The 27638-nt window shown below is 41.0% G+C and overlaps 1 protein-coding gene across 4 annotated transcripts in view; it reads left to right on the forward strand.

Moving 5' to 3' along the window:
- ITPK1 (inositol-tetrakisphosphate 1-kinase) overlaps positions 1 to 27638 on the forward strand; it is a 158496-nt gene that overhangs the window by 74187 nt on the left and 56671 nt on the right. For all 4 annotated transcript variants that reach the window (XM_051806687.1, XM_051806686.1, XM_051806685.1 and 1 more), the window contains 2 exons: positions 12056 to 12181; positions 20951 to 21068. In XM_051806687.1, coding sequence (XP_051662647.1) covers positions 12056 to 12181; positions 20951 to 21068 — 244 coding nt within the window. The remainder of the gene's footprint in view (positions 1 to 12055; positions 12182 to 20950; positions 21069 to 27638) is intronic.

A 27638-nucleotide genomic window follows, 5' to 3' on the forward strand; every position in this document is an offset into this window, starting at 1 on the left:
GGTCATACAGCCTATTAGATGGGTTTGGTCCATCTTTTTGAGATTCATGTCACGTTTTACTACATTTTTTTATTTACCCCTGAAGATCTGATTATTTTTTGGTATCTTCAAATATACTGAAATACTAGCATACTGCTAGGTCAGATGAACAGTAATTAGCTGCCATTTTTGCTATTTCTGCTCTTTCCCAAATAGCTGCTTTTGTTTTGATCCTTGGAAGCTCTCCAGAATATGGATACAGTTACTCAGAACCCTTTTATCACCATCCTGTGATACCCTATGTCATGTTTTGGTTAATTGTATTTTGTTTTCTAGAGATGTGGATTTGGGGTTTTTGTTTCTTTTTAAGTATCCAGTTATAGTAGAGAGGCAGGTTTCCCTGACCTCAGCACATTAAACTCTGAAGAATCATCTGGCATCTATGCCACCCCACCAGGCTCCTTCTGATCAGGAATATTTCAGGTGCAATTCCTCATATTCTAGAACATGAAAGGCAGGCTAGATGAGTTTAAAATTTCTAAGTATATATTCATTTCTCTCTATCTGCAACTTGCCTTGCCCCCACCATCAGCTTCTCTATTCTTGCTGAAAGCTGAAGCTAAATATTTGTATAATGTTTGGGACTATTCCTATACTATCTTTAATATTAAGCTTACACTTGCTACACAGAGATCCCAATTTTTCTTCTTTTTTATGTATTCCCAAAATATGTTTCATTCTTTGGCAATCTGGCAAGAAATGCTAAGCATCCTTAATTGTCAAATACTGGAGTCTTTCACAACTCAGCAGTCTTTACTAATTACTTTCTTTATAAATTTGTCATCCTGAAGCCATAAAAAAATGCTTGAGTTGTACACCATTTTATCCTGTAATTTAAACTAATGCAGCTTGATGTAGTATTATTTGTGTTACTAAATTTTATGTTAGTTTTCCTGCTTTGGAGTAGCTGGGTCATAACCTCAGTCAGAGGGATTGTCAGACATCCTCAGCACAGCAAAAGCAAGACCTTTTATCATTCTTTTTAAACGGGAATTTTACTTAAAATGTTCTGCCTGTGCCAGAGGATATATGTTGGGCAGGTACTGCATTGAAAGACAGTTCACCTGGGTGGGAAAAAATGTCTCATCCATGGTTGAGCCATGAGCCACTTACGAGGACTTTGTCAGACATGGTAGAAAGTAAAAAGCAAAAACACCTTGCAGCTGCTTCAAAACAAACTGTTGGTCTTTAACTATTGATCACCTTCTTTATGCCAGGGTGTTTGCTGAACCAATGATTCAGACTCACTGCAGTCCTCTTCATCCTTTAGAGCCTCGCCTGTGTTCCAGCCACATTCTCCTGGCTTCACTTTTTGTTTCTTTCTCCAATACCTTCTAGCAGTGCAGCACCAGCACGGGTGGTTTATGATGGTTGTGATGTCCACTCATGCCCTTCTTCCTCAGTTTGAGAAATGATGAGCTAACTTTTTTTACCTTTGCAGCCGTGTTCATTTCAGACCATTTCAAATGCTTTTAAATTCATACTTGGAAGGGAGAGTTTAATCATTTTGTCTCACTGGGAGCAGTGGTTTCAAGATGAAGTAATGCTTTGTAATTGAAAGGCAACTTCATTCTTCTGTAAATAATACTTGCTGGAACAGGATGGAAGGGAATTCCAGTCTCTTCTATCTCTTCACGGTCTCTCTTCTGATTTCTGCTCATGCAGCATAAGGATATGATACAGATCAGCCTAAATGAGACCTTCTCTATGTTTAAAAGCAACCTTACTCATTTTTATTTTCCCTTTAGGCTAAGTCTTCCAAAGCTTCTGTGTTTCTTCCCTCTTTTATTCCAGTGTACTTCTTCCTCCTCCTCTATCCTTTGCAGTTGCACAAACATTATTGGCTATCCAGTGTTTGTGGGCAGCACTGTAAAAATATGTTTGAATGAAGGAGGATTTTTCTGTTAAGAGAAATATGTTTGAATTTCAGTTTGTTTTTCAGAAGGGATCCTAATTAGTTTAGGCAGGGGGTGAATAAAGAGCATATAAACTTTCTACTCTGACAGCTATTGCTTTCTCCACGTGTATTTAAACTCCTTAGTGCACAGTGTAGACCACATAAATTCAGTGAAGTGATGAGCAGACTGGTTTAAATGTACTTTGGGTGCTACCTATATTTGCTTACAAATCAGCATCATCCAGAGTCTCTTGAGAAAGGGAAATGCATCTAGAAATTCAGCTCTCCTGGGGTTAGTACTTAACAGAAATGAAGAGGGTGCTGGCAGCCTGGCTTACCAGCTGGAAAGCTTTGTTGAAGGGGGAATTACAGCAGAGACACTGGTGATTTCTTGGGAAGCACAGCTGCACACACAGGAGCTCCAACTGCTCTTGATGTTTGACAGGTGCTGCTGAAGAATTATCCAAAAGCTGAGCCTGAGCTGAGTGGTCTAACTCCATACCTAAGCTTCCTTGGCCCTTAGGATAAAGGGCCAGGAAAGCCAGGCTTTCTGAGGGGATGTTTCTTATATATCATCTTTTCTACTTATCTATTCCATGGTCAAAAGGAGGGAAGTTATGCAATCCATGTTTGTGTGTCTTCAAGAGAAACTTTCAGAAGAATATGCTTCCTTCATCTTAACTTTCTCTGTATCCAGTAGTTATTAAAAAACAAAAAAACCCAAAAAAAGTATTTGTAGTACTGTCAGATCTTGATATTTTGATTGAATATATGGTGTTATAATTAAGCACTGAAAATTTCTGAGAAGCGAAGTGCATCACTCTTGCTCCCCTCTCTCTGCTTGCCTGGGCTCTACTGGCTGTAGTGCTGCAGTATTTCTGTATTCTGGATTAGCTGGAGTGTTCTCCGTGGGTGGCTTCTCCATTCCATTCCTCCTGTGATATCTGCTCTCCTATAGGATTGACTGAGCTGTCAGTTCAATAACTAGGCTAGAACTGACCCAGCTCACTCAAAGAAACATTTAAATTCTTCCATGTAAAGTCTAAAAAACTAAAAGGGTTTCTGGGTCTGATTGTCCCATTCCAGAAGTGAGCCATATGTTGTGGAAAACAGCTAGTACTTTTCCCATACTTTCCACTATTGAGATTTCCTCTGTAGCATTTTAATCTGCTGAACACTGTTTTTCTGACAGTTCTAGGAAGTAAAGCAAGGCAGATTATGCTAAATGCTGATTCTCCTGCATTCTTGTTTTTCTATAACTTGCTTTTATTCTTTGGGGCACTAATCCTCCCATGTCACACATTTTCTGTTCAACTTTTCTCCTCTGCTAATCTCTGGATTTGTTCTCCTGCTCTTCTTAATCCACAGGAGTCTTGGTGACCTCAGGAGACACCCTTGGCAAGAGGCTTTCCTGGATTTGAGTAACATTGATTATTTCTCCTGCAGTGCTGAAAATCAGTGATTGCCTTTCACTGTCCCTGAATAAGACTTAGCTGCTTAACCAGTTGTCTACCAAAACCTGCTCACTGCAGTCCAGCCCTTAATGGGACATGAGTTTTCAGTTTAATACTGTGCTCAGAAATAGCTGTTCCCTCATCTTTGCAAGTTCTTTCCAGAACTTTCTGCAGCTGCCAAAGTATTGTGCAGGAGATAAAGAGATAAACCAAACCGAGTTATACTTTAATTTCTAGAATTTATTTTTACGTGTGTGTGTTTGGTTGTAAGTCAAAACCAAAGTACCAATAACAACGTTCCAGTCCTGGGTAAAACAGAAAAACTGAAAATTGTTTCTGTGAAGAACTTTAGCCATAGCCCAAAGATGGGATTTCTTGTTTTGCTTTTAGAGAAGTGAAGGGGCAAAACTTAGTCCAACAGGAGGGTGATGCTCAGCTGAGATACATATAACAGTCAGGGTAGTGAGGAGGGAAGTGAAGGGGGTAGTGGGAGAGGTTTGAGTAACTGAGACATAGTTACTTGTCCCAGCATTGTTCTGAGTAGGAGTCACAATTCACTGTCTGTCACTGTTCCTGCACAGATGATAGCAATGCTGGCTCACTGTTTGCTTCTGTGGCAGGGGGCAGAGGAGACTATGGGGAGGTGATGCTCACTAAGGTCCTGGGGGATTGCTTGACATCAGGACAAGCCTTGAATGTACAAAGACTAGTCAGTTTGTGTAGTAATTGGGAAAGTGATCCATAAATGGTGTCCATGTATGTTCATATACGTAGTGTAAAAAAGCTATGATATTCCTTTTTCCTCATTTTATCTATAATACAGCTAGAAGTAAGAACTTCCCTGATACTTCAGAGATCATACCTAGCTTCCAGGGGAGCAGCAGTGTGCGACTCCCGAAAATGGGCCAGGTGCTCACACGTACCCTCTGGCAACTTGTACTACCAGAATGCAAAGTAATCTGCTCTGGCACCAGTGCAAGAAAACACAAAGAAACCATCTGTTAAACCTGGAATCTTCTCCTCTGGTGTTAAAGTGTCAGTACCTGGGTACTGGCACCAGCAGGGTTTCATAGACTGTGTTGTGCTGATCCTCACCTTTAGGTGTTTCTTGCTGCCTTGGATGTCACTGGCACCTGAAATTCTGAATGATGTATCCCAGTGCGGGACTTGCTTTCCTTCTGCTTTGGTGGTTCTGTTATCTAAGCTGAACAGAACAACAGCAGATAACCTGTAGAGTTAGTGTCCTGCAGTGGTAGAAAGGTAAGCTCTTTGATCAGTCTTTAATTCCTCAAGTCCAAGAAGACCAGCAAGAAGTATTTTCAAGCTACATTTCCTTCCTGCTTGGGAAAGAGTTCCCAAGTGACGTGGCAGCTGTTCCCGATGCTGCGATGCCCTCACCTCTCATCACTGTGAGGAGAGAGCCGAGGGGGGAAGTCTCCTCACCACAGCGGATTTCCTTTCTCAGATTGCTGATGCTGCTGCTTCAACAGGATGTGCAGGTTAATTCAGTGCTGGGGAAGGGGGGTGTGGAGAGACAAAGTAGTGCCTCTTGGTGTACTTTTTACTCTTTCTTTACAGCTCTTTCTTTGATGAGTGAGGTCCCTGTTTGCCCTTTGCTGTGGGACTGGTGTTTCTGTTGCCTAGAGGGATCCATGTTCTCCCTTGGTATCCTTTGGCACCATTAGCAGCAGCAGCAGCAGCAAGTGCTATATACTTGCACTGTCTGGGCATAATATCTTGGTTCAGACAGAGAGATGAGGAGGAACTCTCTTAAATATCTAAATATTTATTTAGTTTCAATACATGAATATTTTAGGAATCATGGAGAGGCTATATATCAGTGAAAATACCAGGCAGCATGATGTCTTTCTTCATGAGGAGATGTATACCAATATATACTTTGTCACCTTCCCTGGGCTTCAGCAAGGAGTCATTTGTGACAGTTTTGTGCTTGCACAGAATTGAGAGAGCAGGGTTGTGAGTGTATAGTCCTGTTGGAGGGATGGGACAGGACTGGACTGCTCCTGCAGATTTTAATTTGGGAAAGGAGGATATGCTGGTCTTCTTTGGTCCTGTGGATTTCCCTTGGTTTCTCCCGAGAACAGTCAGTGCCATTCTGTTCTGTCACTGTTGCTCTTCACAAGTAAGTCTTATGCATAGGGATGGACATACACAACTGTTTTCCTGATTTCTTTCAGGAAATTTCCTCACTTTCTTTCAAAAACAAGCATCTTCTCTCCTGTAATTAGAATATCCTGTGTATTTTTGGTTTTCACCTTACTTATAACAGTAAAGGGAAACAGTGAACTTGGCAGTATTGATTTTTGCTGCTTCCCTTCCTCTCCAAAGTGCTTAAGATATTTTCAGATGCTTTCTTTGAACTTTTTGGGGAGAGAACAGTGTCCACCAATAGATCAGCTGTCAGGGTCCAGCTTTGTGAAGACTTGGCTTTGTGACCTGGAGCTTGTGACTTTTTTATTGTGATTTGCGCAGCATTGATGCACAGTAAGTTAAACACTGAGGCTGGGGTTGGGGAAATAATTTTAAAAGCTTTATTTTACAAGCCTTTTTATATAAATATATGTGATGAAGATATATACAGGGTAGAAAATAGCTCCAGGAGAGGAAGATGAGGGCTAAAATCCTGAAGGTCTACATGCAGTGGAGTTTAAGAAGCTGAATTAAGATTGAAATAAACACCACATCTTGGGATCAATACAGCCTTAGCTGAGTATCTGAATAACAGAATACAATAGATTTGTGTAGTAAATTCTGTATACAGCCTCAGGAGTCAAGGAGCAGAGAAGTCAGGTCAGGCTGTAGCTGTGTGTCCAGTTCCCAGGGAGGAAAATGGTTAAATTACCACAAAGGAACTTATGGACTGTGATTTGTGAAATGTGTAGCAGAGCACTGGCAGGTCCCTACCAGAAAGTTGGCTGGATTCTTTCCCTTTTGTGGCATTTTATTAAGCTTTCTAGCACTCGAGTTAATGTCTAATGATTTGGTGCTAGTGAGAAGGCTTAGAAACAAACCTGTTTTTTTCTGATTTGCCTTCTATCTTCATTCTCTTCCTTTGGTTGAAAGTTTTGTGAACGTTTTCCACCTGCAGCATAACAGGCTGCAGGGAAGGGGTGTGCACTCTTATTCTGCTGTTCCTAAGTGACCTATCAAATGAAAACTGAGACATAGCAAGAACTTAATGCAGCATCCTAGTGAATGGAGTTTGTTAGCTGATTGGAGAATTGGGGCAAAATGCTTAAATAGGCTTATGAGTATTTTTATTTTTAATGAAAAGATAACAAGAGAAAAGTAAGGATAAATATACATGGAGAGATGGGTTGTAAATTCCTCAGGGATATAGCAGTGGACAGAGCTCTCTTTGGTTGAGATAAAAGGGCAGGTTGGTATTAAAACTTCGTTTCATGTGAATGATAATCCAAAAACTATTTCTGAAGAAGAGCTTTACAAAAAAACCCAAACTACAAATCCTAATCAGACAGATTCTGAAATACAGTTGTTTGTATCATGGACTGGAAACACTGAATAAAACAAAAAATATATAACTATATTTAATCATTATTATGTATGATTTTTTTTTTTTTGCTAAATCCATCATTTGCAGTTGTTTGGCTTGGGGTTTTTTGGTTTTGTTTTTTTTTTTTTTTCCTGAGAGAACAAATCCAGATTTTTTTCACTTGGACATAGTTTTATTTTTAAACACAGCTTCCAGAAATGCATTTGTGTGGGATTGCAGTTGGGACCAGTGGAGAGCCATGGCACTCTGCCAGGCACTCGCCCTGTCCCTGCAATACAGATGGATTGCCAGCGTTCTGGAGAAAAACAACCTCAAAACTTTAAACAAATTATGCTTAATGGAAATAAACATTTTTTTGCCCTTCTGTCTAATGATTTGGATAATGTGCTGGCTGTGTGTTTCTGGAGGACAGAGGAAGGGGGAAGGGGAGAGGAGGGCAGATATGGAGCTCTGTGTGCCTTTAACTTGCTCTCCAGTGGATTCTCTGGAAAACCTGTGGGGGAAACTGTGACGTCTCTAAGCTTGCAGCATTTTGTAACTTTCAGCCAGTCCTTCTGTTAAAAGGTGGGCAGGCTAGCTGCAGCCAGCTATGATAAGAGCATTTATCTAGTGGTTGTTTTCTTCCATATATGGATTTGAAAGACCTGGAAAGGCGTACAGAACCATATAATCATCTAGGATGGAAAAGACCCATAAAATCAAGTCTAACTGTTAACCCAGCACTGCCAAGTCCATCAATAAACCATGTCAGTAAGTGCCATATCTACACATCCAGGGATGGTGACTCCACTATTTACCTGGGGAACCTGTTCCAGTGCTTGACAACCCTTTTGGTGAGATATTTTTTCTAATATTGCATATAAACCTCCCCTGGAGCAACTTGAGGCCATTTCCTCTTCTCCTATCGTTTGTTATCTGGGAGAAGAGACCAGCACCCACCTGGCTACAACCTTCTTTCAGGTAGTCGTAGAGAGTGGTAAGGTCATCCCTGAGCCTCCTTTTCTCTGGGCTAAACACTCCCAGCTCCCTCAGCTGCTTCTCATAAGACTTGTGCTTCAGACTCTTCACCAGCTCCGTTACCCTTCTCTGGACAAGCTCCAGCACCTCAAGGTCTTTCTTGTGGTGAGGGGCCCAAAATGAACACAGGATATGAGATGTGGCCTCACCAGCTCCTAGTACAGAGGGACAATCACTGCCCTGGTCCTGCTGGCCATGCTTTTCCTGATATAAGCCCAGATGCCATTGGCCTTTTCGTCTACCTGGGCACGCTGCTGGATCGTGTTCAGCTGCTGTTGAGCAGCACCCTCAGGTCCTTTTCCGCCGGGTCCTTTCCCAGACAATCTTCGCCAGCCTGCAGCACTGCAGGGGGTTGTTGTTACCCAAGTGCAGGACCTGGCACTTGGTGTTGTTGAACCTCATACCATTGGTCTCGTCCCATTAATCCAGCCTGACCAGATCCTTCTGCAGAGCCTTCCTACTCTCCAGCAGATCAACATTCCACCTAACTTGGTGTGATCTGCAAACTGCCTGAGGGTCCACTCAATCGCCTTGTCCAGATCATTGATAAAGACATTAAAACAGGCCCAGCCCCAATACTGAGCCCTGGGTAACACCACTTGTGACCAGTTGCCTGCTGGATATAACTCCATTCACCACCACTCTCTGGGCCCAGCCACCCAGACAGTTTCTTACTCAGCAAACAGTGCACCTGTCCAAGTCATGTATATGCCTTTTGTCTGGCATTTCTGTGTACAGCTTTGACACTGTCTTCCATGTCATTCACCTGGGTTTTGCTGGGTTTTGGTGGTAAAGTGGCAAGGCCATGAAACCAATACCTGTCTGGGTGTAGATTTTTAACACGAAAAAAGGCAAGCAGAGTAGGCTGCAGACTATAGGCTACCTCACAGAAAAAAGACACCATAGACATATCTCTGTTTTTTCAAGCTGGTGCTGATAAATCTTTTCTCTCACTTCTGTTGCTATGGTGTTAGTTCTTTGCAAAAACAAACCTTTGGGTGATCCATGTCAAATGCAAAGATCATTTGGAGAGAGAGATGCTGAAAGGGAAGGGAAGTAGAAAGGCTCAAATTCCAGCTGGTGACAAACAATGAATCAGTGTTTGTCTCAGCAGAGGGCCATCAGAAATTTTGCACTTTATTTTCACTGACTTCTTTTTGGGTCTGATACTCCACTTGAAAAGGCTTCTTTTTACCTTCTCAAATCTTTTCTTTCCTTCTACTTTTATTTTTTTTTCCCTCAGTGTATAAAAGGAAGGTGGATCTCTTCCAAATTCCACACAGCCCAGGAATATTTGCTTTCTGCAGCATGGCTCAGAACACAGAGAACTTATTCTTGCAAATAGTTTGATCCTCCGATCTGCTAAACACTGGATAAAATTTTGAAGGTTTTTGTGGCTGAAATGTACCTGCTGTCCTTGTTGAGGCAATTAAAGTGGTCATTAAACTTCCTACCAGGAAAGCTGCTTTATCATGCTGTCATTTCTTGCATTGCTTTCCTGGTGAAGGGGAAGCAAAACGCTGTTATGGGGGGGGAGCCTTTTTAACACTTTCCAGTGTGCAAAGTAGGTGCATTTGGTTTCATTCTCAAAATATACCAGTTGTGTTTAGCTGGCACAACTGTTGTGAAGAAGTTATCTTGCCCAGATGTCTTATGCTTCTGGAAAACACTATGCTGGAAATGCCTAGATATGCCTTGAAGGCTTACTTCTATTCTTGGGTCTAGGCTGAAAGGCAGGACTGTTTTCTTGTTTTCTGAATGTTTCTGTGCAGATTGAGCTGCAAGTGCAGGAAGAATGTAGAGGGGTAACCAATCTCAGATACTTATTTGCTTCTCACTGTTTCTCAAACTGGAAGTCCTGAAACTGGATTAATTCACATTTTTTTGTACCTTGGCAACTGGGAACTTTCTGACCTAGTTAAATGGACCCTTTGTTTTGCTATTTCCTTCCAGATGTGATAGGCAGATGGAAAAAAATCAGAAAAAGCAGTGTGGTCATCTGAGATTTCTTTTAAGGATATTAGCTGATTTTTCTGGAGCTCGGTTGCAGAACTTAATTATCTCCTTCTGTGTCCTTAGCCAAGCTGCAATTAACTTCATTTTGCCTTAATTTTGCAGACACAGACTTTCCTTCAGCCTTTGTGCTGCACTCCTTGTGAGAGTGAAAACAGAAGTGCCATGACAGCCAGACCTTCTGTGGATTGCCTCAGCTGGCCATAGTTTACCCATCCCTGAGCATCCACATGAAGTCTGTCGTGTCATCCTTACCATGGCATGTAGGGAGTCTGCTCCCCACCTGTGACCAGTGCCTTTGTTAGTCTCCTTGTAAGACAGACACACAACATGTTTTCCAGTTGTATTAGAATCTGCATAAGGACTTCAAAGGGTCTCAGCCTATAAACTGTTAGTAGGACCATGTAGTAATGGGGAAGCAAAGGTGGTGTCTGTGGGAGGAACTGGCAATCTTTCAGTTTGCTTTTGTGGCATAGGTAACTTCAGTTATTTTCCTCAGGTAAGCCTAGCCCAGATAAGAGCAAAAAAGCAATTCAGTTAAATGGATCAGTTACATTAGCAACTAGCAAATTAATATAAGGCTGATAGATCTCTGCCGTTTTATTTTATTGGTTCTATCCTGTCTTATCGTTACCTTCCTTAAGGCACTCACTCCTTAATTCAAATCAGGGCTGTTTCTGTAGAGTGGGAAATTTTAGTAGGACAAAATTCAAGCTAATGAGACAGAAAACAGAGCATGAGCAGCCTCTTCTGCCCAGCACTCCTCTCCCCCCTCTGCTTCCAACCCCCTTCTTTGCCAGAGTTGAATAAAAGGGATAGCAGCAATGGAAAGGAGCGTGCATGTAACTATAAAATCAGATGCTAGCTTTAGTTTAGTAAGAACACATCTGTCTTTCCTCTCAAAAATGTTCCTGGTTTGAAGTTTACAAGGTTGAATTGCCGCTGATGCAGTAGATCTCACAGCTGGTTGAAGTGCAGCTTTTGTGTTGTGAGCAGCCCAGTGTATTGGCCAGGACACGAGCCGAGTCTGGCAGTTACACTGTGCTAATGTTAAATCCGCTAAGTAGCTTCATGGGATCATTAAGTTTGGTGGTGATCTTAGGGGTCTGTAATACATCATCTTCATCAAAGCAGATTTGGCATTAAATTTAGACTCAGTTGCTTAGGGCTTTGCCCAGTCAGGTGTTGAAAACCTTGAAGGATGGAGATCCTACAGCCTCTGTGGGACTCTGTGCTGTAGCTAGACTGCCTCTCTGGTGGTTTTTTTTTCCTGATTTAGTTGGAATCTCCATTTTGATTAATATCATGATAAATGCAAGCCCTCACAATGACATTGGCCAGCTCTCTTAGTATTCTTGCATCCCATCAGGTCCAATAGCTTTCTTTGCATTAATATTTCCTCAAGAGGAATTTCCTCAATTCTTTTCCAGTGCCAGAGGTTCCTCTGCTTCTTGAACCCTGTCTACCAAGACAGGGGATCAAGCCCTATGACACATTGCTATCACTTTCTGTCTTCCTGTGCTTTCTGGAGCAGAGTTTCTGCACACCCCACCCCAAGTCTTTGTCTCCTACCCCAAGTCTGCTATTGGGAGTTCTCTGGGAACTGCACCCTTCCTTACCAGCTAAACAGCTGTCCCTGTAGCAGATGACTTTGCACAGATCCTGAGTCACTTGGGTTTGTGTTACCTGTATTCCTGTCCTGGGTGCTGTTTTGTGCAATCCCAAAGGGCAAAGGGCACAGCAGGCATTCCTTTTATCAGTGGTGTTAATATTTGTTGGCTCATTACTTTCGCATGTATGTGAATGTACCAAGAAACTTGAAGAGGAAAATGTTGGCTCAGGGTGGAGAAGCATAGGAAGGTGTTTGGATGGAGAGTGCTTGCTTGTAAGTCATGAAATTAGAGCTATGTTGCTGAGAAATGTGTCTGGGTTAATTTTTCTAACATTCAATGAAGTGTAAATTCTCAGGGATTTGGATAACATAGCAAAATAAAGGCATTATGTAAAGTAAATGCCTTCTGTGTGGCAGCAACACCTTGGATGGTGACAGGGACAAGAATCTCCATATATTAATAAAAGGTTTCTCTCTGGTTTCTTCAGCTTGACCTCACCAAACCCATTGAAGATCAGGGCCCTTTGGATGTGATCATACATAAACTAACAGATGTCATCCTTGAAGCAGACCAGAATGACAGCCAGTCACTGGAGTTGGTTCACAGGTTCCAGGTAAGTGGTTCTTTCATAGTCTTTCTGCATTTCAAGCAGGAGGACAATCTTGGTGCAGCAAATTCAGTCTGTTTACTGTGCAGTTGGTAGGAAAAGAGCTCTGACACACTGCTGCCCTGCTACTGATAGCCCAGAAAAAATAGTTTTGTCAGTCTGAAATGGACTTGCACCTTGGAGAGGTTTTATGTTGTATTGGTAAGGTTAGTAAGAACTGGTTTCCCACCAAATGTTATCCTGATGTCATTTCAAGAGCATTAGTGCTGCTCACAAGGAGGAACAAGTGTTTGCAGAGCCCTTTACGTGCATCTCTCCATGACAAAAGCCACTGGATTAATTTGACCCAGTTCTATCTAGTCTTCCCAGTTCCTGGAATACTAATTTCTGTAGCACTGAGGTTATTCTGTCCTCTAGTGCTGAGATTCTTGTTATATAATTTTTTTTTCTCAAGTTTACATTGAAGGTCAGAAATATGCAGGGCATAGTGGTACAGGCAACTGTTTTCCCAAGGAATTCCTATCAGTAGTTTAAATACTGATGAAAATGATAAAGCAACACCTTTATAGATTTAAAAGGTGTTTCTTCTGGTGGTTATATTTGATAAAAGGTGTATTCTTTTCTTCTCATTCAAATAAAAGCACATTTAAAAAAAAGGTTCAGAACTTTATGGAATGTGCTTATGTCGGGCAAATTCTGCAATTTTGACAACTTTACTTTCTTGGCATATGATATTCTCTTCACCCTGCTTAATGTTTTACAACTAGTAATGCAGAAGGTATTTCGCTTATCAGAGTCAATATTCTTTTTGCAGAGCTTTTCTGCTTCCTCCCACCTGCATATTACTCAAAAGCACAGGAGACGAAAAGTTTTGACTTGTGGGTCTGACCCTCTGGCACCAGTTCTCTGAATAGTGGATGACTGACTGTTCTTCACTAAGCAGTGCAGGCATCCACTTCCCACAGCCCTGGAAACTAATAAATGTCCAAAGAAGCATATAGGGAGATGGACTTCAGGGGCTCTCTGCTTGCAGTCTTTCCATGTTTCAAATGTGAACTAGTTTCCTGTCTTACCAATGGGAAAAACTGATGACCAGTCTAAAGGGTGCATGTGTTAGCTGATTAAGACTCGTGAGAACAGCTCTCATAAGGACTTGAGGGTTGTTTGTTTCTGTTTTGAGCTCTGATATGAATTTATAATATCTATGATAACATCAATTTGCAGACTGAGTTACAATACACCGATGTGTGATGATCTTCTTTCGAACGTTCTTTAGCATAGCTCAGTGCATGGCTTGTCCACAACCATGTAGTTGAACTAGAAAGTAGTTTCCCATTACTGGAATACACATATTTCTCACTGTGGGTCTGAAATTATAATCTCTCAGTGTCTTCAAAACTCATTCATTAGAAAGAGATTCTCTCCCAGTGCATTCCAAACTTTTCCAGTGAATAAGATAGAGGTAGGGACCCCTGTGAGCAGGCTTCTGAATTATATTCTCTCCCCAGTAAAGCAAGTCTGGTGCTTCTGCACATGTGACTGAGTTGTGCCACATCACTGGCATGCAGGGAGCTTCCAGGGTAGTAAAACATGCACCCAGGAACCATCAGAGCAGAGGACAGGCCTGTCTGCATTGAATTACATGCCAAAATGTGTTTTTAGTGTATATTCTCATATAATTTTCCAGGGCATAAACTAGCTGGAAATTGCTGCTTGTCTCCCTCTGTCCTGTATTATTTTTAAGATATTGAAAATTATTAGAAATTAAGAGAAGTGTATTCCCTAACAAAAGAAATCATGAGAATCCATTTGTATAAAGTGTGTGGGGTGGGGCTGTTGCTTTGGGGTTTTTAAACTAAAATCAGTGAGCAACCTAGAAAGTGTAAAGTTACCCCTTGCAAAGAGAGCTGCTTATGTGTGTGAGGTGTTATATAAGCATTGTGGTATTTCTGGCACCTACACACAAGTCAAAATAGTGTGGTTCCCTTATTGTTCATTAGGTTGACTGAAAAAGTTCTGATGATCTTAACCAGACCAAACAGTGCAAAATTCATTATGCTTTTTTCCCGCTATTGAATATAAATGTAACAGCAAGATGATACCTGGCACCAGTCTTATTGTTGGCTCCATAAAGCAGTTTTCCAGGAAGCAGAGAGCAAGGGATCCTTGACCACAGGAGGAGGAATGATCTGTCAGGCTACATTTATGACCTTTTTAAGAATAGCTTTTTTTCAGAGCTGTACTGTTGAAGCCTTGACCATCTAATCTGCAAGAGCTGAGGAGGAAACTGGCTTCACATTTACATGGCTCTGTGTCCCTGTTCTCTGGAATCTGTGATGAACCCTTGTATGATCTGGTGGAGAGTGCTAATAGAACAGGAAGCCTCTTAGCATGTGGGGGTTTTTTTGCCATTTAATGACTTGGAAAAAAACCTTTACAGGAGACTGAAAACAGCACTAACAGCATGGAGGAGTTCCTGTTGACAGTGGAATTTTTAGCTGCAGAAGACCTTTAGGGCTGAGTTTTAAAGTCTTTGTGCTGGTTGGATGTGGTCTGGGCTGCAGTTCGTGGTGCAAACTGTTCTCCACTGCACTGGTCTACACTGAGTGTTCTCATCACTCCAGTGATGAGTGCCTAGTGATCTCATCGAAAGCTAAAGCAAAGGCTGCATGCAGTTCCTAGTGTAGTGTATTAAGTGAAAAGTAGAGAAATCTTTCCATTTGATTTTTAGGACACTTAGATCCTTATTTTGGGGATGATGATTATATGTAAAGATGATGTTCAGTCTCCCTTCCTACCCACTGTAACACTGGACTGGACCAATTGAACATGGTTTATTTGTTGTCTAGTAAAAACTGGTTATAGTCATTGGTGGTTCCTTCTTGACCAGAGGAACATGCAGGGAAGTCAGGTGGGAAAAGGCATAGTCCCCAGGGTGCCTTTCACTTACTGGTGCTACAGTTCCTGCCTTCTTGCTAAGAAAGAAAACCAAACTACCCCAGTTCCTTCCTTCTAGACAAAGTATATGACTTTGAAAACTGAGTATGTTTTAGCTTGTGTAAGACATTGGGGAATATTTGTTATTCTTTCATTAGAGCAAAATACTCTCTGAGCAGCTGCCTGTCATAGCTGTACAGGGGCTTGAGCAGCTTCATTCATTACAGCTTCATATTAGTCTGTTCCATTCAAAATGATGTCTCAACTGATGGATAATCAGTAGGGCTATTAATTTGTCTCTCAGAGCTTTTTCTGAACAGGTTCTCTTTGCATTAGCCTTCTTGAAAAGATAGATCAGAAGCAGATTTTATGCCTAGGCTTCTGCTATCAGGTCGATAAAAGTTAAAAACATTTTCTCCCTTGCTGCCCTTCAACCCTTGACTCTTCCACTCTGGAGTTGTCAAGGATGGGCTCTTCTATTATTGATTGAGAAGCTCTCTTAGAAGGGATTGGGACTGGAAGGAAGGAAAATTAGGGAGATATTATGGAAGGAAAGGAGTTAGGGGATTGCTCAGCTGAGAAAAGGCAAGTGGAAAATCAAAGGAAACTAGTACATCTTAGTAATTCTTTTCTTACTGATAGGACAGGGTGAGACAAAGTTGAAGTGGTCTATTTGCACTGAATTCACAGGCCAATACCTGTGTTTTTCAAAACCATTTGAAAATATGGGTCTTAAATTTGTTGGAAGAGCCTCATATGCAGCAAAATTAACTAAAAATCTGTCATGCAAGTGCTAACTGTAAGGACAGCTTCCTGTGGGTAGATATTTGCAAGGTGGAATATTTCCAGTGGTGGAGTTTTGAAGGCTAAACAGGGCAGTTGAGTACTGAGAAAGTTGCTCTGAGATGTACAGTGAAGTGAAATGTAACAGAGAAGATCTGTTCCCCTTTCTCCTTGCCACACCCTTCATCCCTCCCAACCATTGCAGAAATTTCTTTTATATTTGGAGACAAACAATTTTGAGATGAGTGTTCATTGAAGACCCAACATGCCTACACCTTTCCCTATGGAGGAAGGTGTCTGTGAAAAGAGATCATCACAGCCTAAGAAAAACAAAAAGGAAGCCTAAATCTGAGGCAAACTCTTTAGACGTGCTTGTGTCTGTCCTTACATCTGTTTCTCTCCTGGAAAATGTTCGCCTGTTGTTGCAAGCAGTCATCTTCATGTTTCTGTATATGGGAAAAGACAATCCAAACGGTGTTATTGTTTCTTTTGCTAACTTTTTTTCTTTTGGAATATTTGTTTTATGGGACTTTGTTTCATATTAAACAAAAGATTATATAAGTTTTATTACTTAGTCATAAAATCAAGTCAGTGAATCAGTGAGTCTCTTATCATCTAATGACTTATTATTTGCAGTAGATACTGTATGAACTTTCTGTTAAAATATAAAAAAAAATCATTAGCTGCCTTTTTTGGGTAAAATGGCAAGCAACTGTATTCTCATCTATACAAAGGCTTCTCAAGAAAAGTATATATATATTTTAATCTCTGGTTTATATCCAGAGATATTTATTAGGCAACATGAAATATTTGGTCTCTCTTTGATTTCAAGTTTCAGTGCTGGCCTTCTGCCAATAACAGGGCTGGTACAGAGAATGACTTAATGCCAAGCCTGGAATACAAACAAAAGAGGATCTGCTAAAAGTCCTTGTTTTTTCTTGTTTGCTTTTATTATGTCAAAGATTATAAAGAGGAAAACATAGATATTGTCTGGGTCAAGCTGAACTGCAGCCCAAGGACAGAGCCATTTCAAACTATTGTTGGAAAACCTAAATATCCTCCACATTGTTGCCTGGGTGGTTGGAGTCTGCTGTTGGATGCCAGTGTCCAGTAAATCCACCAAAGAAGAGAGCAGAGTTGTTTTGTTACAATTACCAGAGAAGATTTGAATGTTCAAAGTTGAAAGGTTGTGCTGTACTGAAAGCTCTCTCTTGGCTTCAGTGTTTCTCTTTTTCTCCTTCAACTACTCCATTTTCAAGTTCATATCTATAGTAGTTCGTCTGTTACGAAAATTATTAGACAGAAACCCTTCATGTTTTTCCAGATCTGTATTTCTAATAGTGGAGTCATTCTGTGGCATGGGAAGAGTGCTACTACTTAGGCTACATCAATAGTTTTCCAGTCTGTAAGGTGATGTTCACAGGTATATATTCAGTAAAACATGATGCCTGAGTGTGCAGCAGTTCCTAGTAAAGAATCAAAGTTTATGAAAGGTTTCATATCAGCTATAGTAATTGTTCCGGTGAAACTAAGAAAATTGATTTTCGTATTGTAATTTCCTATTGAGAGGAATTGGTGTAAGGTTCAGATTTTGAAATTATTTATTTTAAGTAATTTTCTGAATACATGGGTATTCAAACTCTTCCTTTTGCATGTGCTGGTGATATACTGGTGAGAGGTGTGGGAGACTGGGAAAGTGCTGGCAGTGTACAGGCCCAAGGGGAAGCTGGATGATTTGCTTTGGGGATCCTGGTGTAACTAGATAGTTTTGTTTTTGAATGCAGAGTTAGTGCTTTGTGATGGAAATCCAAGAAACCAATGGTATGTGAGAAGAGACGAAGAGTATGAGGACATGAGTGCATATTGATGTTCCTGTCCTCTGAGCAGTTAACCTCTAGCTGTGTTCAACTAGAAAGGACATACACAAATAGACTCACCTTGTTCTGCATTGGGAGTCCTTTGCTTCAAAGGGAGAGCAGTTTCTGGATTAAGTTAGAAGGAGAGATCTGTAGCCTGTCCCCAGATTAGCTCTACGAGACACTTCAGGTCCGAGTCCTTTCCTTTACTCAGATAACACAGATCTTCACTGCCCTGCTGACAGTCTCTCGAGTTTTGGCATTCCTATGCCCTCTGGCTGTCTGAGTGCCTAAGCCTGCAAATGGAGAAAAGCTGGAGAATAGTACTTGACATAGATTTGATGCTCAGAAATGTCCTTGTTTTATAAAGAAACTCATGTTCAGCCTCCTTTGTGTGTATTTGAAGGGGCTGTCTGCTTGCACTCAGTGCAGTTCTTGACATTAGAGTAGTTTAAGTCTTCCAGACTCTAAATGGCTTTTGGAAAATAGTCCCCATCTTCATCAGTTATTTCATGTTTGCCTTACAGAGTTTTTCGAAGGCTCCTTAAGGCAACAGGATGAGAAATCAGTCACTGGAAAGTCAGCTTAGATGCTCTGTTCTGTTGAGATGTTGACTGGTGTAGAGTGGCCTTGAGATCGTGCCTTCATTCCTGTTGAACTTTGTTATGCTGTGTCAAGCTCACTGCTTGGATCATCTTTACATACAGGTTAGAGCTATTGTCATTAGAAATAAAGCAACTGTGAAGTTCCTTACAGAAAGCATAAAAAAACCATGCTCCCTCTGGAAATACTTAGTGTAATGTGAGCCAAGGTAACAAGTGGAATACACCAATCCCAGGGAAGTGAGCATAGTTCTCAATGATGAGATGAGCATAAGGAGGATTTGGGAATGAGCACAAGGAGCTAAGACAGGGAAAAATCATTCCCTCCTTGGAGGGGAGTAAAGGTGACAGAGTCCACAAGCATGACAAATGTATGTGTGAGGGGAAGGATTAGTGTGTGCAGAATAGGGGCTGGACTAAGATGGATGTATGGGGGAGCTTGAATTCAAGGTGGAACCAGAGACTTGTTGAGGCTGAGTGGTGATCACAGGAAGAGCTAGCACACACATCTGAAGCACTGCAGGACATTTGCTGTGGGATCTCTGCTGAGGTGACATTTCAGAGCTGTGACATGTCCAGGCTGAGTTCTGTGCTTACTTGCTGCCACATCATGGTATTGCCTGCCTGTAATGTGTTCATTCTCTAAGCGAGCTCATGAAGGTACACTCTGTGGTAACTCCCTGTTTTAAACTGTGGCATAGAGGAGCTGAAAGAGCTGTCTTGTTATGCTTCAGATTTGTTGAGATACTCAAGTACAGTTTCACAGTCAGCAAGTTTAAGCTGAGGCCCTAATCGCTGGATCATGCCAGCTCCACAGGGTGTCTCTTAGGTGTTGCATTAAAGGGTATGTGTGTGTAGCCACGCGTAGGTGTTTAAGATGCATTAGATAATGAGACACTCTCACTCTTAAAAAAAAATAAAAATCTCATCTGTATTTAAAGCTGACTCTGGAAGTTCTAGGGGCAGGACACTCATGAAAACTATATGTTCTGGGGTTTAATGACTTGAAATGAACCTAGCTTCTGTTCCAGTGAGTCAATGAGGCTTTTTATGCAGGCTGTACTGCAAGGGTGAGACAACAGCTGGGTCTGACAGTCTTGATGACTGACTGTGCAAAAGACTGTCCCTGACTTCTACTAAGTGGTATCAGGTTCAGATATATCTTTGGGGAATTAATTCTTTGCATTCTGTAGGGATTATTAAATATGTCAGACAAAAGTATCACCACTGAAGATTGCCTCATGCCCTGTGGAAGAAAGCTGCTTGTGTGCTGTGGGTGATGCAGTGGGTTCATTAAACTAATCATCCCAATGCTGGATCCTCTTAGCCTCAAAAGAATAATCCCCTTTTAGCAGCCATCAGTTCAGACTATGTAGTCAGCAGAAAGCAACAGTTTGCCAGTGCTGGGGTGGGGAGGAAATCTACATCCCCAGTCAGTGTCTGGAGCAAAATCCTTTTCTGGGAATAGATTATGCCATTCAGCTCAGTATATAGCAAAGTGCATCTCCCGAGGCCACCTCCTCATACTCCTAAGTATGTTTTGGAGTATGTTTCCTTCTTGAAATAGTCAATTTAAATGAAGTAGATCTTCATGAAAGTCCATTATTGCAGGAGCACTTACCGTGCCTTTTGCATGAATGGACTTAAAGAAATTAGTGAAAACATAAGGATGGATTTGGGAAGTTGGGTAAAACAAAGACAGATGGTAACTTGGGAAATATTTGTCTGAAATTTAATAGAGTAAGATAGATGTGTGTGTTTCCCATTGACTTTATGGGACCAGATTGGGGCGATGATGAAGGAACTCAGTTTCTCTTCTAAGAAACAGAAGGAAGTTTTGTTGGGATTACAAGGCCAATACCTGGCAGCTGTGTCTGTGTTCATGGCCAAGATGCAGTAGTGCAGTCATGACCTCAGTGAATGGGGAATTGAGTTCCCAAGATGAAGTTCCATGAGGTCATTAACTTTGCTTTGTTCTTTTAGTCAGGAAAGGAGAGTATGAACTTAGAGAAGTAGCAAGCAATGAAGACACAGTGAAGCTGCAATCTCTTTGGCTCTGCCAAATAAAATTTCAGCCCTTATCATCCAGCTCTTAACACTGTCTTCAGCGCAGCTAGAGGACAGCAATAATAACAACATAAAAGAATCCAGATGTAGTTCTGAGCCTAGTTCACATGGTTGTGATGTTCACGTGCAATAATTCAATGCAAGGCTGACCCCAAGATAGCAATGTGTCATCCTTCTTCTCCTAATTGCTTTCCTCAGTGCTGCTCACAGCTCTTACTGTGGCACTTTGCCACTGGCTCCCTTTTGAGTTGATGTGGTTGCAGCACAGGTTTTTCTGCTGATAGCGAGTCTACAGGAGGAATTTGTTATCCTAAACCAGTTAGCTGTCACATTTGTGTTTGTTTCAAATGTCAGTGTCCTGACTGTCTGGTGGCTTCCTGTGTTGCCTATGTCCGTTTGGCTCCCCTTGAGGAGAAGCTGGACTTCGAGGTTTTTAACATCTTCTATTCTCTTCCCCATCTCATTATTTTTCCACACTTGTCAGCAAACCTAATGCCTTTTTTTTTTTTTGAATATATATTGTTTTGCAGGAGTATATTGATGCTCATCCAGAAACCATTATCCTGGACCCTCTCCCGGCTATTCGTACACTTCTGGACCGGTCCAAGTCTTACGAGCTAATTCGGCAAATAGAGGCATATATGCAAGGTAGGACAATACCTGCTCTCCCTAAAGGCTTTTATTGTGGCTAGAGAAGGAAGCAGCTTGCTTCTGGAGGCTGCATGTGAAGTTTGAAGTAGTGGTTTTGGGCCCCTTGTGTTCTGTCTCTCCATGGGAGCACAAACACTGAAGCATTCCTGTGTCACAGGATTGCCCTCTGGAATCTTGTGCTCTTCTTTTTCCATATACACAAAGGAGGTTTGCATCTGGTTAAAAATACGATGTGGATTTAATGGGGAGCATATTTACCACAGTGAGCACTCCCAGAAATCTGGAAAACATTGTCTTTGTGTGTGTGCTGGTAAATTGAAATGACTGTACAAACTCCACAGCTTGTAATAAGAATCTTGAGGCCTAAATTTGAGGGAGAAAAAGAAATTTTTTTTTTTGGAAAGGACCAAAAGAAATTGGATTGTAAATAGAGCTAAGGTCTTTGAGAAGCCCTGGAAGCCTATTGCACAAGCTATTTGCTAGGAGGAACATAAATATACTTTTGGTGTTGGCTTGTTACCTGACATAAACTATTGCCTTTAATTGGTATCATTTGAGTTGTATTCCCTTGTTTAGAAGTCATGCCTTTTCAACCTGAATAATTCTATTAGCTTATCATTTTAACCTTTGTAACTGTTGGGTTAAGTTAGTCTTTCATTCCTTTTCTACTTCTGCTACTGTCATGTTCTTGAAACATTTCTTAGCTTTTGAATTTAAGTCTAAAATATCTCTGAAGTAACTGTTTCATATGTTAGATGACTATATTTGGGGGAAATTTAGTTGCTCTAATGAGTTGTTCTAATGGGGTATTATTGGAAATAACTTTGAGATTGTGTTATCACTCTCTTGATGGGCAGATAAGAAGCTTCTCAATGTGTATTTTTATAGTTGTGGATTTATAGACATATTGTTTGCATATAACCTGCCTGGCCCATAAAGACACTGACAGTGTCTTTATGTAAAAACAAGACTAATAATTCACAGCACTCTCTCTTGTCTTTTGGAATTTCTTCAGGAGAAAATGCTCAGTTAGTTTAGAAGGATTTTGTTTTGGAGCAGTTAATGCTGTTTGTAAGTGGGAGAGAGGTGGTGAGGGAAACCTGTGCTCTGAGGAAGTGGTTGAGATTTTGTTCTAGCAGAAGAGAGATTCAGTAGTATTTGCTTTTGTTCTTTTTTTTTTCTAAAATTGCTATCAGTACTATTGTTATCTCTATGAGAACAATATGTCTGGGAGACCTTCCAGTTTTTCCAAGCACTTTGTCTTCCGCATATTTCAGCCTCCTCTGGTCAAACTGATGAGAAAAAGAAATAAATACTTAAGGAGGAAAAAGAAAAAGGAAATTCATATTCAGTTAAAACTAATAATTTAAAGAGAAGTTGTTAATAAAGTTGAAGAATGAGGTAAGGAAAAGCTTTACCTATTGTCACTGGCTGCTGCAGTGTGTTTGGTGACCATATTTCCCTGACCCTGTGTCCCCCTCCCCCCAGCACTTTCCTTCCCAGTCTCATCTTATTTTTGTCTCAAAATCAGAAATATCATGACAAAGACCTTGAAACAACTTTGTATTTAGCAGAGGAAATCTCAAGAGAGCTGAATGATTGTCTAACTTCTCTCTCTGGCCTAAGTAGATCAGCCTCTGTGTTCCTGCACACGATGATCTGCAGTGAGAGAAAAGTTACACTGCTCTAGGCAGTTGTGGGTTTTTCCCCTTTCCTTGTTTTCACCTGCTAAGTTATGTTTTCTCTGTTGCAGCTGTCATGTCATATCCCAAGGCCATGAGCACTTAAAAAACTCAAACAAGAAGTAATACATCTGTGAATAGCAGGAGCTCTTAGGAGCCACATCTTTTCAGTTCCGGAATTTCAATATGGAAGTAGCTACCAAGAAAACTATATCCTAGTCTTTAGCTGTAACTTGAGAGCCCAGTTTATTGCAGGATACAAAATTGATGTGATAGGTTAAGTTCAGTGCAAGGTATTGTGTCTTCCAAAAGGGTACTGTAAACTCAGGAGGGTTGAGTATATATGTAAGGAGAAACATTCTACTCTTCTGAGTCTTTCAAAAGAAAATTCAGTGTTTATTTACAGACCAGTTTGGGATTTCAGTGCTTATTGCCTCTATTTGAATTTTGTTTTAAAGTAACTATAAATGAAGTATAGTCTTTATTTATGATCCTCAGTTTATACTTTATTTCAACTTTGTAGACCTTACAAGAACTGTATAAGTAAAGATTTGCACCCATTGGGTTAAAGAGAGGGTGACTACATGCTCTGATGACTCCAGTTTGCTCAGTGCTGAACCCTCCTCCCTCTGTGCAGCCTGCACCTTTGCAAATGGCAGATGTTGCTGAGGTGACTGCATTCTATAAACATGTTCTGTAAATAGCTTGATTTTAAATTTAATTATCATTCAGATGTCCAAGTTACTGTCCTTTTGACAGAGAATTCTCCATGCTTCCTGAAAAAGGGAATCCCTATTTGAAGTGGCTAAAACTGGGCATGTGGACATTGTTAGGCTTTCTGAAAGTCCAGTAGCTTGCTCTTTATTGAGTCAAGTGTCAGAGTGATAAGTACTTTGATCCAGCCTCCTGAGAATGGGTTGCAAGGACACTTTGTTGCATACTCCTTTTCTCTGCTGCCACAGTCTGTGGCTGCTAAAGGAGCTGAGGTGGAAGAGAACTAGTAACTAGGGCAGAGTTATACTAGTAACTAGAGCAGAGTTTGAGAGAAAGCACAGGGTTGAACCTGGGCTTTCCATGTCCTAGTCTGACACAGTAACCACTCAGTCATTGTGGAAATAAAAGGCTCGCAGACTTGCAGAATCACTGAGGCTGGAAAAATCCTCTTGAGAATATATAGTCCAACTCCCTGCTCAAAGGAGGAACTTCTAGAGCAGGTTCTTCAGGTCCATGTCCAGTTGGGTTTTTGTGTATCTCCAAAGATGGACACTGCATAACCTTTTTGAGCAACCTGTTCCAGGGTTCACCTTGAACCTGGTGTGCTGGCATGCAATTAGCAGTGCTGAGGGGATTTGCAGAGATTGCTTTATTCAGTATAGATGGTGATACCTCTCTTGGAAGGAAGTGAGACTCTCTTCTTGTTGGGGAGGGGAGGAATGAGGGGTGGAAATCTTTAAGAGATATTTGAACATTAATTTTATAGATTCTATTTTGGAATCAATAGTCTGGCCAGTGTTGTGACTTCCTCCTTTTCCTGTTCTCTGTTATTTTGAGTGCAAACTGTAAAAGAACTAGTCCTTCTGAAACCTGTACTTCTGAGTCTTTTTAAAAAGAGATTTGAAAAAATAAAGGTTGCATTCCCAGCTAGTGTCCTACATAGCTGGCAGGTCGATACTGAAATAAATCACCAAAGAGATTTTTTTGGTGTAGCAGTTGACTTCTCTCAGCAGCTGTATTGCTTTGTTTACTTATCTGTGAAGACTTCTTTCTTAAATAAAAGTGCTCTAGATCAGATTCTGTGATGTTTGGTGAAAGATCAGGAGCATTATTTAATGGAAATTTCATTTTTAACAGGGTATTGTACGGTTGGAACTGTGTCAGCCTTTTTAAAGTTCTAACCTAATGAAAAATAACTAAATCATGTGTTGCTGTGTTGAAAAACTGTGATTCTACAGCTTTGATTTTCAAAATCTGACACAAAATTATGTTTAAGATGGTAATAGAGAATCACTTTGACTAGGCACTAACTAACCTTTTTGTATTACATTTTTTTGTTTAAAGATGAAAAGCCACATGCTACTCACTCAGTACTCTACCTAGTTAGTGTTCCCATCTGCTGCTCAGATTCCTTTGCTGTCTCAAGTGACTTACTGGTTTCTCAGGTAATGTTTGAACTTAAGGTATTGCAGACCCTGGAGTTCATTTCTTTACCACTTGCTCCTGGCTTTTTCCCCCCATGATTTAAAAATCATATTGTTCTTAGATTCTTAAATTTAGATCTAAAATTTATACAGACACTAGTCTTCGTGGAGTTCATCTAGAAGCTCCTGCATGAGCCAAGCTGCAGCTCCCGAATTTCTCTCTCCTAACAGTCTTCTTTGAAGTACAGGAGCTATTTCCTTAGGACAGTATAAACCCCTTTAGCTGTGATATTTTCATCTTGGCATGTAATCAAAATCATTTATGTTTGATTGTTTACTATTTTATGAGAAGTTGCTCTGTGTGCTCCTTTCTGATTTTGGGGAATATTATAGAACAGATCATGGCATCCTTCTCTATTCTCTAGATTTCTTTTTATCAGATTTTCTCTGTCTTAGAAATACTCCTTGAACAGCTGCATGTATTTTTATTCCTAGATGGGAGGCTCAGCATGATGTAATGGGTAAGGCACTTGATTTGGGGCTCAGGGTTTTCTGCTTGGTGCTGGTTCTGACTTGCTGCATGACCTTGGGCACAGCGAGTCTCTTTCTTTCCTTGACACTCATCTACCTGTCTCTTCCCTTTAAATGCCACATTGTTTTGGGCAGGAACCTCTTGTCCAGGTATACATGGACATACTCTGATACAGAAAGTGTCTGGTGCCAAGCAAGCTGTGTAGGTATTGTTTTAACAGAAATTGTTGATCTGTTGAGTAGAAATTAGAAATTATGCATTAACAATTCAACATCAAAGCAGGTAGTCAGGTTTTATTTTTTGGAAGTTATGGAGCATGTACATTGCTGGAGCAGTGCATACTCAAAACTTCTCAAAACCAGGCCACCCAGTTAAAAGTGCATGAAAATAGCTGTATATACATAGCTGTAGGCATTCACGTTTTGAAACTGTGGCCTCTGCTCTCTGTGGCCTACTTTTCAGAGCAGTTTTGGTCAGAGGGGGGAGAGAAGAATAGTTACACAGGTCAGCTCGAGGCACCTCTATCTGTATTTGAAGCTCCTATTAAAGTGAAAAGAAAAATCTTAATCACTTAGTTGAGACTCACTTCTTTGTGTACATACCAGTAAAGTGTCTTAAGTTAGAGGGCTGATGTTAGCTACTGCAAATAACCACGCCAGTTTTTGAATGGAAAAGTCTCCCTTGTTGATTGTACACCCTCTTTCCACCAAGAATGCATGCAGACAGATGTCTTGTTCTCTCACTACAAGTGTGTGGTGCATGTTCACTCACTGGATTTTAATTTCTGTCTGAAAACTAGTATACATGTGTGTAAGGAAGGAATTGGAGTGGAATTAATATGCTCTGTGACTGGAAGGAGTTTGTCTATAGTGCATCAGCTCACAGCAGTGTTGCACGTGGCAGGGCTCTGTACCCAGCTGTCACCACTTGGTAGATCTCGGTCCTGCTCTATCAAACTGGAAATACCCTGGGACATTTGACCCAGGGAGTTGTCACCTGACGTCTTCCTCATAAAAGCTCATTCATTCATCCACGACGGGGGTAACAAAGGGACACGAGCATGTCGGTGTTATGGTAAACAAGCCCTGGCTTTGAAATTTGAAGTAGACAGTTGCTTCCAAAGGACTAATCCTGTCCTGAGGGAGGTGGCAGGAAAAGAAAGTGGGAAGCCCCAAAAGGAATCTGTGATCTGTCTTTTACCATTTCTTCTTTTGTTAAAGGAGTTTACAAAAGGATTTTCTAAGGTAAGAATGTTGAAAGTTAGCCATTTCATAAACAGAAAATATGATCAAGCTTTCCTGTCTCTTCCTGCCTCTCATCCCCTCCTTCAGGATTTCATTATTTTGGGCTGTCACCTCTGTCCCAGCATAGGTAGGAGGGACCAGAGAGCTGGGGGCCTCTGTGGGTGTGAGGGGCACAGTCCCTGTTCTCCCACCCAGGAGTGTCAATCTGCTGGCCTGCTGCCTCTGGCCTCCTAAGATCCATCAGCTTGGTACTGCTCAAGTGACTCTGCAGTCCAACAGGCACACAGCCCAGAGAAAAATATAGAAAACATTTTTATTGATTTGTCTCACAGTGTGCCAGTCGGAACTCCTTGAACCAACAAACAACTGTCATCTTGGATCCCTAGTAGCCTTGATGGCCACTGAGCTTTCAAAATAAGCCTGCCTGTAAAGTTCAGATATTTTTGGGTGGACTTAGGTTTAAACTTTAACTCTAATGTGCTTTTGTGACCAGATATGGGAAATCTGCACCCCACTTTCAGTCTCTGTTGCTTATCTGAATCTAAAAAAGAAATAAGGCTGGACCTTTTATTCATTTATTGTATACCATTGTTGGAAACTTTTATTTTACATCTACATGCATAATTTCAAAGCGTATATGTACTTGATAAAGCTGGCAAGGTGGAAAATTTTAAATCAATTTAAGCAAGAACTTCTGTGAATTTTGGTTAGGGGCTTGGGTGGATCTGAAGAATGACCGAACCTGCTTTGATGGCGTAAAGATATAAGCCATAACTGCACTCCATTTTCATGGGGCATTCCTAAGACATCTCCTGTTTGGGTTTTATGAACAGAACATGGATTAACTCTTGAGGATTAAGAAAGGAGGAGCAGAGATTCTTCTTGTCATGATGAAGTCTTCACTGAATAAACTGGATGTTTTAAATTCCAGCACAGTTGTGTTTCAAGTTATTCTGATCCTCTTGAGCAGA

This window comes from Manacus candei, unplaced genomic scaffold, assembly GCF_025592945.1.
Source record: "Manacus candei isolate 608988 ecotype Guabito, Panama unplaced genomic scaffold, ASM2559294v1 h1tg000067l, whole genome shotgun sequence".
NCBI lineage: Eukaryota > Metazoa > Chordata > Aves > Passeriformes > Pipridae > Manacus > Manacus candei.